General features: G+C 33.7%; 1 protein-coding gene across 1 annotated transcript; it reads right to left on the reverse strand.

Annotated features, from left to right (window-relative positions):
* Positions 1-1,930: 1,930 nt before the first annotated feature.
* On the reverse strand, positions 1,931-12,896 carry LOC126671551 (uncharacterized). Its single transcript, XM_050365332.2, has 27 exons — positions 12,722-12,896; positions 12,411-12,612; positions 12,200-12,312; positions 11,926-12,042; positions 11,595-11,741; positions 10,836-11,464; positions 10,134-10,255; positions 9,934-10,025; positions 9,597-9,843; positions 9,436-9,490; positions 8,214-8,362; positions 8,024-8,088; positions 7,771-7,944; positions 6,879-6,950; positions 6,491-6,592; positions 6,286-6,375; positions 5,116-5,191; positions 4,892-4,997; positions 4,723-4,792; positions 4,334-4,513; positions 4,093-4,215; positions 3,913-3,996; positions 3,619-3,803; positions 3,354-3,492; positions 3,151-3,210; positions 2,608-2,712; positions 1,931-2,514 (listed from the first exon to the last, which is right to left on the reverse strand). The coding sequence occupies exons 1-27, from the start codon at positions 12,821-12,823 to the stop codon at positions 2,401-2,403; spliced, it is 3,720 nt and encodes a 1,239-aa protein (XP_050221289.1). The 5' UTR covers positions 12,824-12,896; the 3' UTR covers positions 1,931-2,400.
* Between the last annotated feature and the right edge of the window lie 7,837 nt (positions 12,897-20,733).

A 20,733-nucleotide genomic window follows, 5' to 3' on the forward strand; every position in this document is an offset into this window, starting at 1 on the left:
GTCGGAATTTTTTAAGGCATTAAGTCTAATATAAAATATGGTCCTGGTTTCCATCACACCTCAACCCTGGTTTCCATCACACCTCAATCGACACTTTGATCATATTTGTGAAGATCATTGTAATCCAAATATTTTAAAATTGAGGGATAGGACTCATAGGAGTTAATATATCCCTAGCTCAAGGTCTTAACCATTTTTCTATTTCATTAATTAATTCATAAGCATTTAGAGGTGCGTTAACTATCTAAATTACGTCCACATTGGCTAAATAAGATGATATTATCTATTATCTATTTTTTAATATTTATTTTTTAATTCTTCTTTTACGGAGTTTTTGTCCTCAGTTGGATTTTTGTCCTTCATTGTGGGGTCATTACCCTCCCTCGTGAGGTTAAACGTCTTCCTCAGTAGGATTTTTATCCTCCCCCGTGAGATTAACGTCATTCTTTATGAGATTATTTTTCCTCCCTTATAAGATATGCAGGCGTATTAATGAAGGCGCTCATCACCTAATTTGATGAAGATCAATTTTGAAACAACATTCAATCCCAGTGATTATATATACGCGGTTAGAATTATTTACATATTATTTTAAGTCCTACTATTCATTGCAATACTCAGGGACGAAACCAGAAATTATTTTTAAGGGGGTCAAATTTTATACTCCCTCCGTTCCAATAGAGTTGTCCACTTTACCTTTATCAAACAGTTTAAGAAAAGTAATTGTTATTTATGAATTTTGTAAAAAAATTCTTACTTTTCTTACCATACCCCTATTTAATATAAGTTCCACTTGCAATTTATTTTTAATTTATTCATTAATGAATTTTAAATACGGATAATATAGGAAAATTGAGTGTAAAAGTTAATTAATTTTTGAAAGTGGACAAGAGTTTTGAGACAAAAAAATTTCTCAAAGTGGGCAAATCTATTGAGACGGGGGGAGTAGTTTAATATAATATGAAAAATTAAAAAGGTCAATTTATATCAATTATGAGTGTGATTATATGATTAGGACTGATTCATACAAAGTGTTGGTAGAATTCTTTTTTTCAAAAGGTGGTTCTATGTGGCTTCGCCCTTGGCAATATTTATTGTTTTTCAGGTATAACAACATCTGACATTACGAAGACTATATGAAGATGCCTACATTAAAAAAAATTGAATCGTTAAAAACAACTTATACTATTACATTAGCTACCATTCGCTTATCATTGTTCTCAATTTTTGTTAAGCGAATGTGTAATTAAATGCTCAATAAAGTGGCTAAATATTCATATATTATTTTTAGTTAGTTTATAAACTTGTCGTGTACTCTTTTTTTCCTGTACACTGAAATAAAATCAATTCTGTCAAAAACAAAATAGGTCTTAACCATAAAATTGGCTAGAAAACTCAAAAGCAATAGCGCTATAGCCAAAGGACTCGAAATTCTTTACAAAAGTGAGAAAAAAAAATCAGCAAAATATCATATTTCTGCAAATGATAGTCCGTATTTATAGGAGTCTCGTCCTCGTGAACATTGGGTGTTGTTATAAGAATGAAATTATGCACACCATTGCACAATTGAACAAACCCTCGTTCAAAATAAGAGGATCGGGTAACAAATGACACAAGTTGTAAAATAAATAATTATAAAGATCAATTTGATACGGAGGAGGATGAAGAATGAAGGCCAGATCAAGAGGGCATGATTTCATTCTGATATCATTGAAAGGAGAAAACTAAGCTGGAAACTTCAGGCAAAACGAGGCAAAAGGTTTATTAGAAAGTCACAACAATAAAAAAAAAGAGCACCTATTAAAAAAATTATGACTAGTAAACCCAACAAAATAACAGTAATAATAATACTAGTAATAAAATAATTAGTCAATATGAACAGATTATATCTAATAGAAAATACTCATAATGACCACAAGTAAAGCACATATAAAGTTAAAGCACAGGAGCATCACCACATGAAACATTAGTCAATCATTCCATTCCATTACATTACATGTTACTGTCTTCACTTCTTCCATGTCCCATAAGTTTAAACATTAAAATCATACTGCTACTTCGCTTATTGTTTGACTACCACAGCTCCATAAAGAATATTAAACAATACTACAATATATTCACATCGTCTTCGGTTTGTTTTTCTCTCCTCTAATCTATTTGGTGATGTTAATAACTTAAATTCAAAAGGAAATGCTCTTCTTGACTGGAAAAAGTGGACGGAAGATGTAACAGTAGCCTTCAGGCAACTGTACCAACCATCCCCGAACTCGGGATAATTAAATATAATTTAGAAAACCTATACTTCAACTTACAAGGCAAAATGGCTCCTCAACGAGCCCCGAGTTGGTAAAGGATCCAGGAGAATCAACAGAAACTGAGAAGCTTTTGTACAAAGAAAATTTACATAAAATAGCTGAGCGCCTTCTTTCTTCTAGAACCACCTTCGCCGTAGAGTTCGTTCCATTGTAGTAACTCGGTCATGTTAACCGACTCCGATGAAACACTTGCACAAACCTATTGCCAGATAAACAAGTCAGTAATACAAAAACAAGAGATGTCATTAATAACACAAAGCAATAACATGAGAAAGATCTGCAGATTTTTTACCCGTTCATGAGCATCTTTAAAATCATTCATATTAAGAGGCCGAATGTCAGCGCTGCCACTTAAAGCCGGAGCAGGCTTACCTTCTGCAGTAGCGATAGCACATTCCTGACATTAATTGAAAAAAAATAGATTACGTTGTAAGCTCGACAGAGAATAATCTGATATTCCCATAGGAAATGTGGAACCAACCATTTTCAAAAGAGAATAGCTCTAAAAACCAAGTATTTCAATGCATCAGAGGCATATTTCGACTGGATTACAGAATGTAGGTCTTATAGACAATCCAGTCTTAACTATGCTCATGCAATATTCATCACAGACTCACAGTTGGAACTTGCTACCAAAGTATTTCCAGGCCTTATATTTTTTTAAAGATAGGGGTAAGCTGATAGACTTAATGGACAATTTAATAAATTATCATAGGAAGGGCTATGAAAATGTTTATTGAAAATTCTTAGCACGATTTCAATCATCTCATTAGGTCAAGTATTTGGCATCTTAAAACTTATAATTGTGAGAAGAGAATAAATTGAAATACCATACCTTCTTTTCCTTCTCCAGTATCTCTTTAATTGGGCGGTGCGCAGCAGTAACACATAGGTTCTGCACCATATACAACAATTTAGAATTTCATATGAAACTACAATTTTGAAAATTATGAATGAAGAAAATTAAAAGAATGGAACGAAAAAAACAATCTATTGCCCATTCAACTTGTAAAGGAAAAGAATGACAACTAAAACCACCTTAAGATCACTTCCAGAATATCCATCTGTTAAGCTTGCAATTGCATCAAAATCAACATCAGGAGACAAATCCTCCTTAGCCAGAATAACTCTCATTATCTTTGCTCTATTTGGAGCATCAGGCAGATTAACCATCAATCTGAGCAAAGACATGGGTGAAAAAAATTTAAAAAAAAATATATGGGAACAAATTGAGCTTCATCACACATCTTATACCCCTGTCAGGAACAGACGCATTAGACAATGAAACAAAATAAATAAAAACCTTCGTGGCAGCCTTCTTATGACAGCTTCATCAAGGTCAAAGGGCCTATTAGTTGCTGCAAGAACTAGAACCCTTTCTGTATCTTTAGTACGTAGGCCATCCCAGTTCACCATAAATTCATTTTTCATCTTCCGCATGGCTTCATGCTCACCTGGATTTTCCCTCCTCCCCAACATGCTGTCAACCTATGCGCACAAACAAACCAGAAAAGAATCCTAAATAAGGTGATGCTAGATAAAAAATTACAGATGACTATAAGAACCATACTAGATTAAAGCACTATAGAAAGCTTGCCTCATCAACAAATACAACACTAGGCGCAATTTTACTGGCCAGAGAGAAGACAGCTTTCACATACTTCTCACCCTCACCAAACCACTATTGCAAGTAAAACAAAAAACAAATTAGATAGTGGGAAAATAGTTCTGCACATAAAGAAGGAAAAAAAATTATCGAGCCGAAGATTATCTAAACCTTAGATGTGATGCTTGACATCGAAATATTGATAAAGTTTGCACCAGCTTCTGTTGCCACAGCCTTGGCAAGCATAGTCTTTCCAGTTCCAGGTGGTCCGAATAGCAGTATTCCCTTGCAAGGCTGCATAGTTAAAAGTTACAGTAACCAACCACCTTGTAGCGCCAAATTTATCAACACAAATAACTTCAACCTTAGAACAAAAATAATTATTCTGCTGGATATGGATAAATGTATAAACCTTGGTTAGCTGCCCCTTGCAGAAAAGCTCAGGCCTCTGTAAAGGAAGCATCACTAACTCTTTCAAAGTATCCTTGACATTTTCTAAAGCTCCAATATCATCAAATGTAACTCCAATGTCCGTTGGTGGAATAACGTCAGCCAAAAGCCTTTTCTCAAACTCATTTTCTGTTACAACATCCTGATTGTGGGCAAAACGATTACTGACAAGATTAGTGCATGAAATACTTCTAGAAAAGGTTACCAGGAAATTTTGTTACCGGAACTTGTGCAAACTGATTAGAAAAAATGAACAAATACACACACACACACACACACGTGTGTGTAGGGGGCTTGTGTGTGCACTGTGGGCACACGGTATATTTAGATGCAAAAATGTAAGACAATCACCTTGAGTGACTTCTTCAAGCTTTTGGACTCGTTCTGAATGGCTTGCAAGATCCCAATGCCGTACTGGATGCTGTCAGGACATCACAATGGAAATACAACAGTGTTATCCCCTAGATGTCTGATAACATAGGTGATAATACACCAAAATTCAAGATGAGCTTCCATTTACCTCTCACTAGACAAAACGAGTCTAGTATCAGTATCGGCATCGGCATCAGCTTTAGGATTCTGCATTAGATGATGGCTTAGAGCCCATCCAACGACCTTTTCAGCACCTGCAACGTATGTTAATAATTTACTTTCTTCGATAAGCAGACGGGAAAAGGCATAATATTATAATATATTAAAGAAACTGCAAATGCATAACATTACAACTTATTGAAGAAAACATACTTTCATTTGTTAGTGTCTGATCTTTGATGCACAACGATTCCAGTCCTTCAAATTCCATTCCACACCGACTCAGAACCTATAGTATACAATGACAAACTATAAAAGGTGCAGTATGGATGCCACATTTTCCATCACACATCAAAGCCTCCAAAACTTATCATCATACAAAACTAACAATTATCCATAAAAAAACAATGCTAATAAATTCTTTTCCATAAAGGAAAATGATGAAAAGAAGATGAACGAAAAGAAAGTTTATAGGCACAGTTTAAAGCACATAACAAAACAGTTGATACAAATCAATTTGCTGATCTTATCTCTATGCATTTATTGGTATATGTCCCAAACTTGAGCCTTTGCTTTCAACATAACCACAAATTGTTCAGCAGCATAAGGTAATCAGTAGGACTTTACGCGCACTGTAAAAAATCACAGCAGTTCCATGACAGAAGCTCCAAATGTTCCTCGAAGCAATATGCTAGACTTGCAAGTATACGCATAGGAGAACATGTAAATATACATATATATAGAGAGAGAATATATCCTTCTTTCTTCTACAATAGTCGTCTATTACTACACTTACTCTCAAATTTGCACAGCAATTGACACATGCAAAACATATGGCTAATAGCAAGATATCAATTTGTTGATGTATCAGGATCAGGATAGCCATTTGCAACCAATTGTAGTTACAAGTTTCAAATACAAAAGGATCAGGATAGTGATAGTATACACCTTAAAATTAAGAACTTGTGAGGTTTCATAAAAGAGAACATAATAAATATAGAGTGAAGCATATAGAGATGTAAAAAGTTGAATAATGAGACTAGAGATAGCACATAGTTAATCCATTCTCAAAAGACTGTCAGGCTGATAAGCAGCGACCCAACTAATCCTAAAACTGCTGAAAAAGAAAAATTATCTTGTATGCATGTTCGTGCATCATTAAACATGACTTTATTTGAGGGTGATGTGGCTCACAACAATAATCGAGCAGCAGAAAGGAACATGCAAAATACACAGATAAAACTTGTTACGGTAAAGATTACATAAATATAAACACCCACTACTACATATTGCACTACAAACATAACTTGAGACATCACAAAAAGTATAAAGTTGTAGAAACAAAGATGCTGCTAAGTCAAAAGAGCAGGAAAGATTTCTCACAGAACGCAGGTAATTCAAATTTCCTTTCATTTTGAGAGTTTCACCATCTCGATCCAGATGCTGCTTCCAAGAAATTAGAAGTGCCTCGTCCTGCAACCATTTATAAAAGCTTTACTAACGTGCCGCATCCCAACTATAATTATATATACAGTTGTAAAAGAAGCAAGCTATAGATTATAGAATGGCATCCATCGTTCACACAGACCTGCGGCATGTGAATAACTACTTTATTTGGGAAAAGTTTAGTCAGCACTTTAGTTGCTTTAGGCACTTCTTTCCCTCTGTCATGAAGCCTTCCAAAACTATCCTGAGAAATAACATGTAGTAACATCCATCAGCCACAAGATAATTTCTAATGTTTTCAACCAGCAACTAGCATACATTACATCAAACAAACACAGACAAATGTGCATGGCCACATTATTTGTATAGGGTAGCTTCTACTTTTGCAACACATTTGAAAAGCCCAAGCACATCAAATGGGTCCTCTAAATTCAAATTATAAAACATCCATGAAAGCTTCAAAGATACTCTAAGCTAACTGCATAGTGAAGATGCAAACAAGAAACAGAAGATACAGAAAGAGTTGTTACCGGAAAAGCCAAGTCTAGAAGAGCAGTTTGATTACTACCAAATTTTGTAAAAAGAAGACCTCCAGGATGCGACTGCAAGAGAAAAATGCTATCAGGGAAAATCAACCAAAACATTCAAATTACATAAGCTCGATAAAACAACATGAACTTGTTTTCACGTTTATCAGCTTTCTGGAAATAATGATAAATGCTAAGCGGAACAAGATGTCAGGTAGCTGGGGGAAACAAAGCTTAGGTCATGTAACATGCATAGAGCAATGACTTGCTTTGCATCATTCAATTAAGTTTATTGCCTTGGATACCTTTTTATTGTCTAATGTAGCAATAAGGAAAGGAACTGGCTTGAAAATGATAAAGAACAAATAGCAGGTATGTCAAAGTTTCTGATATTATTTCTGTAGCAAAGCGGTCAACCTATATACCGCTCTCAAGATAAACCCATTTAACTTTTCATTTCATCCTCAAGTGATGTGCAAAGAGGGAACTGAACAAGGGTGCTACATGGTAAATGTCAGAACTAAAATCTTCCTCAACACCATCATCTATCCAACTCCAAATTCCTTTTAAGTAATTCAAGATAGAATAAATGTGATAAACCATACTGAAATTTTTCATGAACTTCACTTCAAAATATGAATTGTCATATAAATCGATGACAATTAAAAGAGGTCTTTCTATTGATTAGGAATAAAAGAAAACATGTATATGCATATTATAAATAAAAAATTTGAAAGTTTCCAATATTTTTGCAATTTTACAAACAATTGGATTAAACGAATAAGAGCTGTTCTTCTTCATGACTTTACGCTTCAGCGTAAGAGCATCAAGCAACAGCAAATAAAATAAAAAAATTGTCTAAAATCCCAACTTTAAGCTTCTAGCAAAATATTACCTTTTCCTTACGATTGTCTGTCTGAGTATGTGAAGCAATTGCTACAACATTATCAGGAAGTTTTTCAAGTCTGCTTTTGAATGTAGAACATGTATCCGGATTTCCTGCAATCGATTTCTCCGCATCTTTCAGGAACAAAATAAAAGGGGAATTTCTGCTCTCATTTTGTATGGCCTGATTTTGTAACAGGGTTATAAGAATTGATGAAACTGGCAAACAAAAGAAATCACATTAGTTAAGCTTGTGTCACTACCTCAAACAACGTGTTGACGAGTAGTTTATCCAAATCTTCCACATTATCCAACCGAAGATCCGTAACTGGAGAAAGAGAATTAGAGATATCTTTCATAAGATTAAATTAGAGAAGTTCTAGAAAAATGGAAAAGCAGTTTATCAATCTTAGTCTGTGGACATGAAAATATTCATTGCCTAAGCATTGTTACCATTGCAAAAGTATCCATGACCTCCCTCACAAAGACCTCCAAGATCGACACCGTCAGGCACAGGCTTATCAAATCTTACACCAATTTTTGACAAGGGATTGTCCTCAAAAACAAGTACTACTTTTCCACGAATTCCATTAGATGGACCCCTACATAAAATTATAAAACATTAATAGAGATTGCAAAAAGGGCGCCAAAATTTAATGAATAAAGGCGACAGTGAATGATCTTCTAGTTCAACTACAATAAAGCAACAGCATGTAATGACAAGAAGCTTTGTCTCTCCAGAAAGTGTTTTGTATCTTATATTATATTGTAAATGTTTATCAATATTTTAAAGTGCATACACATGGTGTTAGTAATAACATCTCCGAGAAAATGCAATCTTATGCATCATATCTTCCAGCTTCCCTATTTGCTATCTATGGGAGAGAGCCTTGGACAAGCAAACTTTAAACATCAGCTTTATGCCTTGTCTTGTTGACTTGAAACAAAATCAGCTAAGTATATGATTATTTTTAGGGATAATTACTATTACCCCCATAAGTTTAGGTCTGAACTACTATTTCCCCCACGTCTTTTAAAAAAATTACTGTTCCCCCCTCATGCCACGTGTTTTAAAAAATTACTGTTTCCCTCTCACATTTATAATTTATATAACTGAAACGGGGGTTTCAGTTATATAAATTATAAATGTGAGAGGGAAACAGTAATTTTTTAAAACACGTGGGATGACAGTATTTTGGACCTAGACTCATGAGAGTAATAGTAATGATCCCTTAATTTTATCTTCTTAATTAAGTCAAATGGCTATATTTAGCAGGCCTGAAGTGATAAACACTTAACTAGTAGGAAAAGAAAAGCTCTACACCAGCTCACATCCAAAACACATTAATCTAGGCCAAACAAAATTTTCCCTTTTCCTAAAATTTTAAGCACCCACAAACTAGTTCAGTAATACTTGATGACTGAATGAGCTGCGAATGGAGTATGAAACTTACTATATAATATTTAAAATAAAATAAAAAATTGAAGAAAAAACCCCATTTGAGCACCTTCTGGCTTCATGAAAGAAGAAAGTGGAATAAATCACAAAATTGTGCAAACCACTAATCATTGCCAATTCCATTTTAAAAAAAGCAATATTTACATTCACTAGTACTTTTTAAGAATGTGAAACATCATAACACCTAGAAGACATTTGAGACTGTAAATAATGTACCTAGTTGGTGATGTTGTTGGGTATAAGCCGCCAAAAATAAATCGTACTCTGTCACCTGGAAGAGCATGTTTACGGTTTTCTTCTAATTAGAATCCATGAAAATCACATGGAACTAAAATTTGAAATAAATCAGAAGATAAAATGGTGAAGGCCAACCATACCTGTTTTAAACAGTAGATTCTTAGATGTTCCAGAAGAAGAAGGTGCATCAGCATCCATTTTCGGTTGAGATTCCTGTCCAGAGGAAGAAGGTGCATTTGAAGAGCTAGGTGTATCTGCTTCAACACCTGATGATGGATTCACACTCTTTGATAAGTCCACAGGTACTTGACTTTGCTTAAGACAAGTGCAGTATTTTTCTACACTATATCCATCCTTCAAAAAGTCAACTTCCTTTGAAGACAAACCCTACAAATTCATAATCAATAATTAATATATATTAGTTTTTGCACCATATAGATGACCAAGTGCTGCCAAGCCAGAGCAATTTTATCTTACACCAAGAAAAGAATGGCTATCGAATACAAGTAGTTTAGCGCCAAAATAGTTAGCAAGAGCTTTCGCTAACATCTCCTGATATATTTCAGAACCTTCAAAGAAAATTGACAGGGAGGAACTTCAACTTCACAGTTAAACACATATGGAGAAACCCATACAAACTCCCAAATTAGCATAGATAAAGTAGAGAACCAACAAACCTGCAGGACCAGATAGTAAAATCCGTGGATTAACAGTAGTAAGCTCTGCAGTATATTTTACATGTTCTTTGTGCCTCAGATGTATATATGAAGCCGCAATTAGCACATTCTTAGTGTTCTCACTGCAAAAATGAGAAAAAAAATGTTTATGCCATAAGAAAGCCCACAGAAGAGCATTACATTCTAAATTGCGTTAATCTAAAATGAAAGAATGAATAAGATTTTAGACCTTCAGTTTCCACAGTTGTTAGATATCTCAAATTTCAGAAGTCATAACACACTCAATTTCTATTACGATAAAATTTCCTTGCAGATTTAATTCTTAATAGTTAATATAAGTTCAAGTTATAAAAACACGATTTTTCAACGGAACAGATACCAAAAGAACTATATTACCTAATACTCAATAAACACTTTTAACTAAAACGAAAAGATCAATTAAATAGTCTTCACTCTTCGGAAGAAAAGAACAATGTCATCTAAATAATCTTCTGTTAAACAAATAATAATAATCACATGTTAAAACACATGTAGGAGATGGGCATAAAGTTTCAAATGGCAGAGAACAATAAGAAGCCATCCTGCATGATACAGGTATAAAACAAAAATATCTAGCAAATAAAAGAATTACATAGATTCTCTTCTAGAAAGCTCCTCAATAAAGAAACGTAAAATCTAGACATGGTGAGAGCAATATCATACCTTAAATAGTATGGGAAATTGTCAAATGAAACATCTATATTTTTTCCATCAAGAATTCCAGCACGGATATCTTCTTTAAATACTGCACAACGCAACGACATACCCGATGTTGATGCCAATTGTGAATCCCTTATCCACTCATTCCTTTCTTCCAATACCTGTTTACATATACTTTTGCTCAATTTTTGTTTACTATTAGAGGATCGAGCTAACATCCCGAATAAAGGCCTTATCAAATCATTCACTCCAGAGAGTTTTACATTGCCTGCCTCAATTCCAGAGTCCCGATTGCAATCATGAGGAAGGTTCTTCCCAACTTCTCCAGCGTCTGCAACTTTATCACCCTCAGGATTTGGAGTTGAATTGATTTCCAAGCCATCAAGCTCAGCTTCTGTGCCATCATGGACAACAGAATGTGCAGGCATCTCGGTTCCTGGGTGGATTTTACCAGTACTTTGACCTGAAGATTTATAACGTGAAGATATTTCTGGCCTCAGGCTTGAAAGAGATGCCAATATTGATGCAGCTGAAGCATCTCCTGACCTCCTTTCAAGTTGCAAAAATTTCCCAACATTACCTTGAACCTCCATACCCTTGGCTGCAACCTCAGTCATGAGTTGTTGAAAAATCTAAATTGACAAGGATTAAGAAAATTTATACAAAATAGCAAAAACTGGCCCTGATTCACAATTGCAAAAGCAAAAGAATTAAGAAATAACAATACGAGGCTTTAAAATGTGCAAAGCTAAAAGAGGATACATAGGCATTGTTCCCTGATAAACCGAAAACCAACTCATCTCCGCAATGAAGATCACAAACAGCTCCTTTCTTGACTACTTCCCCATTTACTTGTACCGACCCTTTACTTCCCGTACATTCTAGAACAGCCACACCACCTCCCTCACGCTGATCATGTCCATAAACAGTGAGTACTCGGACTACATTACATATTAAGGAGTCCACCTCCAAAAAACTAAAAGAAAAACTACACCGGAACTACTTCTGAGTGAGGAGTTCTACAATTCTAACAAGTTACACCACAAAACAAAAGCTATTTGCCCAGTTAAATTAATATTCAAAAAATCAATACCTGTGTATGTCTGATCTTGCAGAGTGTTCCACTGACACTCTGATCCTTTAACGGAAAATTGGACTGTCTGCTTGAACCAATGGTGAAACTTGGTGTGCATATAGGTACAGTTGGGTTCTGTCGAACAATGACAGAGAAACAACCACGGAAAGATTAACCATAAATAACTTTGATTAAACAACAACGGAAAAGCTACTATCTTTTTTTCAGAAGAAAATAGAAACAAACAGTAGTGAGCTCAATAGTACCATAAATTTAACAGCTAAGTAACTACCTGAGCAGACTGTGATAGAAGTTTACACCAAGGAACCGATTCAAAATTCAAATTCTGCTTATACCAAGACGACAACGAACCCCTCGGTTTATCCACTATAATTGGCGTCGAACCTTCAAAGTACAACACCAAACGAATAAAATTTTACACTGTACTGATAAATAACCAAATAGTAAAACTGTTAAAATGAATTAAAACCAAAATCACCCACCTTCAGCGATCGGTGACACAACATCAACAGCAGGAGCCACGTCAGCTTTACCAGAACAAACAGCATCACCGCCGCCGTCAACGGACACCGGAGCGTCAGTAGCTCCACATTCAGCGGGATCCGACACTAGAGGTGGAAACAATTCCTTTGAATTATCCGTTTCCGGCATCGGTTTCTCCGCTGCTCCTCCGCCATTTTCTCCCTTGTATAACAATAAATCACACGAGTTTTAACATAAAAATGTTGGAAAAGAAATTAAACATTTAGAACTGAGAGAAAAAGATTTTTACACTAAAATATTTTGTTTGTACCTTCTGACGCTTGGGCGACGGAGGCTTATCCTCCGACGAAGAGGATCTTTTGGTGTTAGTGTTGGTTGTGGAGAGAGATCCACTTCGTCTCGTAGAAACCATGACTCTCTGGTTTCACACTTTTTTTTTCTCTTTTTTTTTTTCTCTCTATTTCTTCAATACTTCCTCCATTCAGCTCATAGATATATCATTTAGTTTTTTAATTTTAATTATAGTGAATTAATATTTTATTTTATTTTTTATTTGGGGGGTAGTGAACTCTTTGGTGTGGTTGGTGCACGAAAATTCGATGCTTCTGGATGTGTGTGATTAAACGGCGTGTGGTCACCGCAATAAGAAAGCGGCTATTGGCGGTGTCATTCAGCTAAAGTTATAGTAGGTTCATGGAGCTCAATGGACTATTCTGTCTTTTTGTTGTGACAATTGAGCTGCGGAGTGTACAAAATTGTTTCAAATTTAAATTCTTAACTTACATTTTATAATAAGTAAATATAAACTCTACTACTTAAAAATTAGAATGTATATTAGATTTACATAAAATATACTAATATATTTGGTTTAGATGTGTTCGTCCAGAAATATTTCCGACTTAAATTCTTAAATTTATAGATGGGGTCGATTTGAGGTTTGATGGTTTAATAAACTTGCGAAAAGATATTCACAAGTCTTTCTTGATTAAAAGACTGAACCAAATAAACTAACAGAATTAATGTGGGAGTTAAGAAACTCAAACGAAATTTATATTAAAACTACTCCTAAATTTAAAAAATTGGGGACTGCGGGATAAAAAGCATTGGACTTGATTTTAATTGATTAATTCATGATCCATAATAATGAATGCCCTAAGCTATTTATAGCTCTACAAAATAAAAACTCCTAATGTAAGTCTAACTAATATTCTTAAGGGAAAACACTCCTAATGAGTTTTGAACTCTTATTTAAAAATCAGAAAACTAATCTAAAAGTTTTTATTGGGCCTAAAATCCTAAATAAGCCCATACGATGCTATGATCCATGTCTTTTTTTGGGTCGGTGTAAACAATGTCCCCACAAGCCTGAAATGACAATTTTGGACTTGTTCTATTAGGTCCATGCAAGCCCATTTCTTCTAAAGTCTGATTACCTATGGCCCATTTCTTTTTAGCCCATAGTGCGTGCATCCATATACCGTTTGGTACCTCTCAATGCCATGTCAGCATGAGTTGTCATTCCACTATCCCCATGATGAACTCTTCGGTTACCCCTAACTTTACTTTTAAGGAAAATCACAAGTCGTTTTGTCATTAACAAAATTTTCGCATCCTCCAAAGTTCTTCTTCTCTTTTTTTGCAACTTCAAGCTCTTTGTATTCTCAAGAATCCTAGTAAGTAATCGCCCTTCATTCATTTAAGTTCCCCTTTATCTCTTTTAATGAGCGATCTCTTTTGCTCCAGCTCCTAATAGTTGCTCAAAATACCAACCTCGCCGCAAAAGTGACCACTAAGATTTCCGGCATCCGCTCTTCTACCCCTACCACCGAGTTCAAGGTATTAACCGACGCTAGAGATAATCAAATTTGTGTTGGACCAATACTGACTTCGCCAAGTGAACTGTGTGAAGCTACCATTCCTTGCCACGACGGGGTACCATCATGCTTCGCCCAACCTCACCAATCTTATATCTGGCTTGATGCAACCTTCAAAAATTGGCTGATAGAGCATGCAGGGTTCCAGAGTTGGCAGTTAGACTATAAGAACATTTCGTCCCTGTTTGGAAAACAATGGGCATATACGATCTTATTGACCTTTGTAAAGTTAGTCGCCCCATCGTCAAACACTATATCATGGATACTTCTCTATTCTAGTCAAGCGATATAACACTATATCATGGACACCATCACTCTACACTAATAACAAACATATTTATAAAAATATCCTACTATATATAAAAATATTATCTCATTTTATATTAAATTTTTACATAACCACACTCACTCTTCTCTCTTTTTCTCTCAAAATTCTATCTTGTTATAATTTTCTTTTCCCTTTACTTTTCCATTCGTTTCTTCCGGTCGCTTTTCCATTCGCGCTTCCGTTCGTCTATTTCTAGTGGATTTCTCGTATCTTCCATTCGCTTTTTTCGTTCATCTCTTTCGTTCGCGTTTTTTATTTGTCTTTTTTGTTCGCACTATGAATTTTTCGACATCATTTTTAGATTTTTTTTAGATTTTTTGTTATCATTTAAATATTTTGTAAATAAATTATTGTAGATCTATTATTTTTCTATTTATAAAATTCTTTTATTATTCATATAATAAATTTGTCTTGTTTTTTATTATAGATTTCTTCTTTTATATTTATGCAACTGATTTTATAAACAAGGAATGATTTATGATGTATTTACAGTGTTTTTATGTTTTATTTACGTTATATTATATTTCTGGTGCATTAATAGTGTATTAATGGTGTTTTTTTGATTTACGTATGTTTTTCTGGTAATTTTTTGGTATATCTGAATTTTTCTGGTGTATTTGTAATGTTTTTATGACATGCACAATAAAAACACTAAAAAACACAAAAGATACACTAACGATATTCTGTAAAAACATCATAGTTACACTAATAAAACACAACAGATGCACTAACAAAAAATGATAAAAAAAACATAGAGCATAAATCAGTAAAAAGGTGAAAAAAAAATTAAAATTAAGATATTTTTGGTAAAAAAAATATTTTGGTAAAAAAAAAGGAAATACATCACTAAAAAATGAAAAAACAATATATGTAAAAAAAATTAAAAAAAGTATTTTTGGTAATAAAAAAGATAGAAACTATAATTATGTTAAAAATAATTCGTAATAAAAAACAAAATAGTGTACGGTAAAAAGTTTCCTCATATTTTATCTCTATATCTTAATTATTGGGATTGAGTTTCGAATATTAGTTTGTTAAAATTAGTTTTTTTTTCTTTTAATGCATGTATTGCTGCTATTGATGTTAATGATGTATGCATTATATGTGCTGCAATATTTTCAATTTTTTATTTTATATATTAAAATCTATTCTTTGTGTTTTGATTCCATGAAAGGAATTCTCTATCTTTATATTTTTATCAACATCAAATCTTTAAAAATTAGAAAAAACATACGTAGTGATGTTTTTCTGTAGGTCTGATGATATTAAAATGACAATTTTTTTCATTTTTTTTAAATCTATCCAAACTCGTATAAAATTGTAAATTTTAAAATATTTGATAAAAATCTATTTAATATCTAAAATTAATTTGATATTTTTTAAAATTCATTTACTCGAATCAGGTGACATCTTAATTAGGGGTGTGCATTTGTAATTTCGGTTCGGTTGTTATTTGTCAAAATCGGCGGTGTTGAATTGTCCATGTATTGAAAACCAAATTGTTATCTTTTATAGCCAAAATCGAACAATTTAAAACTGAAATTTGTGGAACGGTTGGTACTTTGGTTTGGGTCTTTCAAACGGGCCTTCGATTTGGACAATTTGCAAATGAAAAAATTACATACACATAACATAAATTTACAAGAAGGACACAATAAATTATGAATGTATATAATCTCCCTTAATACAAATTTATTATTCCCATAAATATACAAATGAACAAAGGAGCAATGTATCAATTATGTCAATTCATATATACAAAATCAAATCAGTTAAAAATCAACTATAGTGGGCCAAAATTGTTAGTTAATTTTAGAATAATCTCACGACAATGCTTGTTGCATATCAACATAATTGGAATGGAAGCAGTTACGACATTATAGTAAAGGAAGTATGCGTATATGGGCTTAGAAATTTCATCTCAACATTAAAAACCATTACAACGAGACGATAGTAGATACAGAAAAATATTTTGATCAGTTAAACATATGCTCAAAATAATAATTTATCCTTTCATTTGCAATGTGAATATGTGATATTTAATATTAACTAAACGCATTATAAAAAAATATTGTTAGATCCATTTGGATTTTTGACAAAACCCGAAAATATAAATTCACCTAGCCATTGTAGTTTCAAGAAGCCTATGGTGCAGTGCAAGCCACTAGCAACAACAGCAAATTAAAAACCAGACCTAAAGGTAACCGCCTCAGCCACAAAACTCAAACAATCACAAAATATTATGCACAACAAGCCTAATATTGTTGCATGTTTGTTGTTGAAAAAGAAGAGCATAACAATATATATAAAGCCTCGGCCTGCAAAAGAGTAAAGAACCGTTTGCTTTCAAATATAAAGGCAAGGCAAGACTGTTAAATTTAAGGTTAAATGTCTCAAATATACGATATTTTTGTGTTCTTTTTTAATTGTATCCCAACTTATTAGAATTATTAATTTTATCTAAATGTCTATCTTTAAATTACAATAGCACCAGAAAATCATTAAATTCATCTCTTTTATTTTAATTAGAGAAACACTCACTTCATTTCATCTAAAAAAGAACATTAAAACCCCCTCTTGTACTTCGTTAACATGAGATAAAAAAAAAAGGAGTACACATATATTTGAAGTTGCAATTTTAAATTACCAACCATATTCATCTCTTTATATTCACTTATGTTAAACTTTTTTCATTAATTAACTATTAATTAAATAAATAAAATACTATATATCTTTTGAGGTTTCATATATTTTATTAATTGATTTATATATGCAAATCAAATCAGTTAAAAATCAACTAGAGTGGCAAAATTGCTAGTTGATTTCATAATAATCCCACAACAATGCTTGTTACATATCAACATAATTGGAGTAGAAACAGCTACACCATTATAATAAAGGAAGCACACGTATATGGCTTAGAATTTCAGCTCAATATTAAAAAGCATTGCAACAAGAAGATAATAGATACAGAAAAATATTTTGATCAATCAAACATATGTTCAAAATAATAATTTATCCTTTCATTTGCAATGTGAATATATGATATTTAATATTAACTAAACGTACTATAAAAAAATATTGTTAGATCCATTTGGATTTTGGATAAAACCCGCAAATATAAATTCACATCCACTCAGAGCCCGTTGTAGTTCCAAGAAGCCTGTAGTGCAATGCAAGCCACTAAAAGCAACAACAAACTAAAAACCAGACCAACAGGTAATCAGCTCAGCCACCAAAATCAAGCAATCATAAAATATTCTGCACATCAAGTGTAGTGTTCTTGTATGTTTGTTATTGAAAAAGAATAGTAGAACATTATATATAAAGCCTCAACCTGCGAAAGAGTAGGGAATCGTTTGCTATTAAATGCAGAGGAAAGGCAAGACCAGCTTGAATCCGCAAAAATATAGTGCTAGGGCCAGGTTTGGGTAGGAAATGTAAAGCCCGAGCCGGGCTCGGGCCGCGCTTGGGCTTGTAAAAAAAATAAAGAAAGCTCATCGGCCCGGGTCCGAGCTCGGCCCGGATCTGAGCTCGGCCCATGAACAGGTCTACTTATACATAAATTTAGTATTTATTATAAGATTAACTAAACTCCTAAATCATTTGTTTCAAAGTGAAAATTACACACAATTGGTTTGCTTTTTAGCATGCTCGTATTTCGCAAATCACTGTTTGGTCCCTTGCTAAAATTAAAAGACGCTAACAAATACATAGTTTATAACCTAAAGGTATATTTTTATAACTAAAAGTACATTTTATAATAATTTGTATTGTTATTATCTAATGTGTGTGAAACTGAGAGCGAATTATTTTGTATTTACTGATATTTTTGAAACAAGACCGGGTCGACCGCAAATATAATATTATTAGATCCGTTTGGATTTTTGATAAAACCCGCAAGTATAAATTCATCTCCACTCAGAGACCGTTGTAGTTTCAAGAAGCATATGGTGCAGTGCAAGCCGCTAACAGCCTCAACAAACTAAAAACAAGACTTACAGTTAACCACCTCAACCACCAAATTAAAGCAATCACAGAATATCCTGCATAGCAAGTCTAGTATTCTTGTATGTTTGTTATTGAAAAAGAAGAGTAGAACATTATATATAAAGCCTCAGCCTGCAAAAGAATAGATAACCGTTTGCTATTAAATGCAGAGGCAAGGCAAGACCAACCTGAACCCGCAAAAATATAGTGTTAGGGCCGGGTTTGGGTAGGAAATGTAAGACCAGAACCGGGAATGGGCTTGTAAAAAAAATAAAAAAGCCCGTTGCGCCCAGCCTGAGCATAGCCTGAACCCGGCCCATGAACAAGTCTGCTTATACATAAATTGAAATACTTGTTATAAGATTAACCAAACGCACAAATCGCTTGTTGCAAAGTCAAAATTACACACAATTGGAATTTGCTTCTTAGCATGCCCGTAATTCGCAAATCACTATTATGTTCCTTGCTAAAATTAAAAGACGCTAACAAATACACAATTTATAACTTAAAGGTACATTTTTATAAGTAAAATTACATTTTATAGTAATTTGTATTGTTATTATCTAATGTGTGTGAAATTGAGAGCGAATTATTTTGTATTTACCGGTATTTTTGAAACAAGACTGGCCGCAAATATAATATTGTTAGATCAATTTGGATTTTTGACAAAACCCGCAAATATAAATTGACCTCTACTAAGAGCCCGTTGTAGTTTCAAGAAGCATATGGTGCAGTGCAAGCCACTAACAGCATCAGCAAACTAAAAATAAGACCTACAGGTAACCAACTTTGCCACCAACTCAAGCAATCGCAAAATATTCTGTATAGCAAGTCTATTGTTCTTGTATGTTTGTTGTTGAAAAAGAAGAGTAGAACCGTATATATAAAACCTCAGCCTGAAAAAAGAGTAGAGGACCATTTGCTATTAAATGCAGAGGCAAGGCAAGATCGAGCCAAAACCTGCAAAAATACATTGTTAGGGCCGCGTTCGTGTAGTAAATGTAAAGCCCGAGCCGGGCACGGACCGGTCTTGGGCTTGTAAAAAAATTAGAAACCTATCGAGCCCAGTCTGAGCCCGGCTCATGAACATGTCTACTTATACATAAATTGAAGTACTTGTTATAAGATTAATCAAACTCACAAATTGCTTGTTTCAAAGTCAAAATTACACACAATTTGAATCTGCTTCTTAGAAATGCCCATGATTCGCAAATCATTGTTCGGTCCCTTGCTAAAATTAAAAGACACTAACAAATACATAGTTTTTAACTTAAAGGTACATTTTTATAAGTAAAAGTACATTTTATAATAATTTGTATTTTTATTATCTAATATGTGTGAAACTGGGAGCGAATTATTTTATATTTATCGGTTTATTTTTGAAATAAGATTGGGCCAGCTGCAAATATAATATTGTTAGATCCATTTGAATTTTTTACAAAACCTGCAAATATAAATTCATCTCCACTCAGAGCCTATTGTAGTTTCAAGAAGCATATGGTGCAATGCAAGTCACTAACAGCAGCAAACTAATAACCAGACCTACAGGTAACCAGTTCAGCCACCAAACTCAAGCAATCACAAAATATTTTGCACATAATGTTCTTGTATGTTTATTGTTGAAAAAGAAGAGTAGAACAATATATATAGAGCCTCGGCTTGCAAAAGAGTAGAGAACCGTTCGCTATTAAATGCAAAGGAAAGGTAAGACCGACTCGAACCCCCAAAAATATAGTGTTAGGGCCGGGTTTGGATAAGAAATGTAAGGCTTGAGCCTGACTCGAACCCGGCCTATGAACAGGTCTACTTATACATAAATTGTAGTATTTATTATAAGATTAACTAAACTCCCAAATCGTTTGTTTCAAAGTGAAAATTACACATAATTGGAATTTGCTTTTTAGCACGCCCGTATTTCGCAAATCACTGTTCGGTCCCTAGCTAAAATTAAAAGACGCTAACAAATACATAGTTTATAACCTAAAGGTATATTTTTATAACTAAAAGTACATCTTATAATAATTTATATTGTTATTATCTAATGTGTGTGAAACTGAGAGCGAATTATTTTGTATTTACCGATATTTTTGAAACAAGACTGGGCCAACATGTTAGACCGAGTTAATCGGG

The sequence above is a fragment of the Mercurialis annua genome, linkage group LG3 (assembly GCF_937616625.2).
Source record: "Mercurialis annua linkage group LG3, ddMerAnnu1.2, whole genome shotgun sequence".
In the NCBI taxonomy this organism is placed as follows: domain Eukaryota; kingdom Viridiplantae; phylum Streptophyta; class Magnoliopsida; order Malpighiales; family Euphorbiaceae; genus Mercurialis; species Mercurialis annua.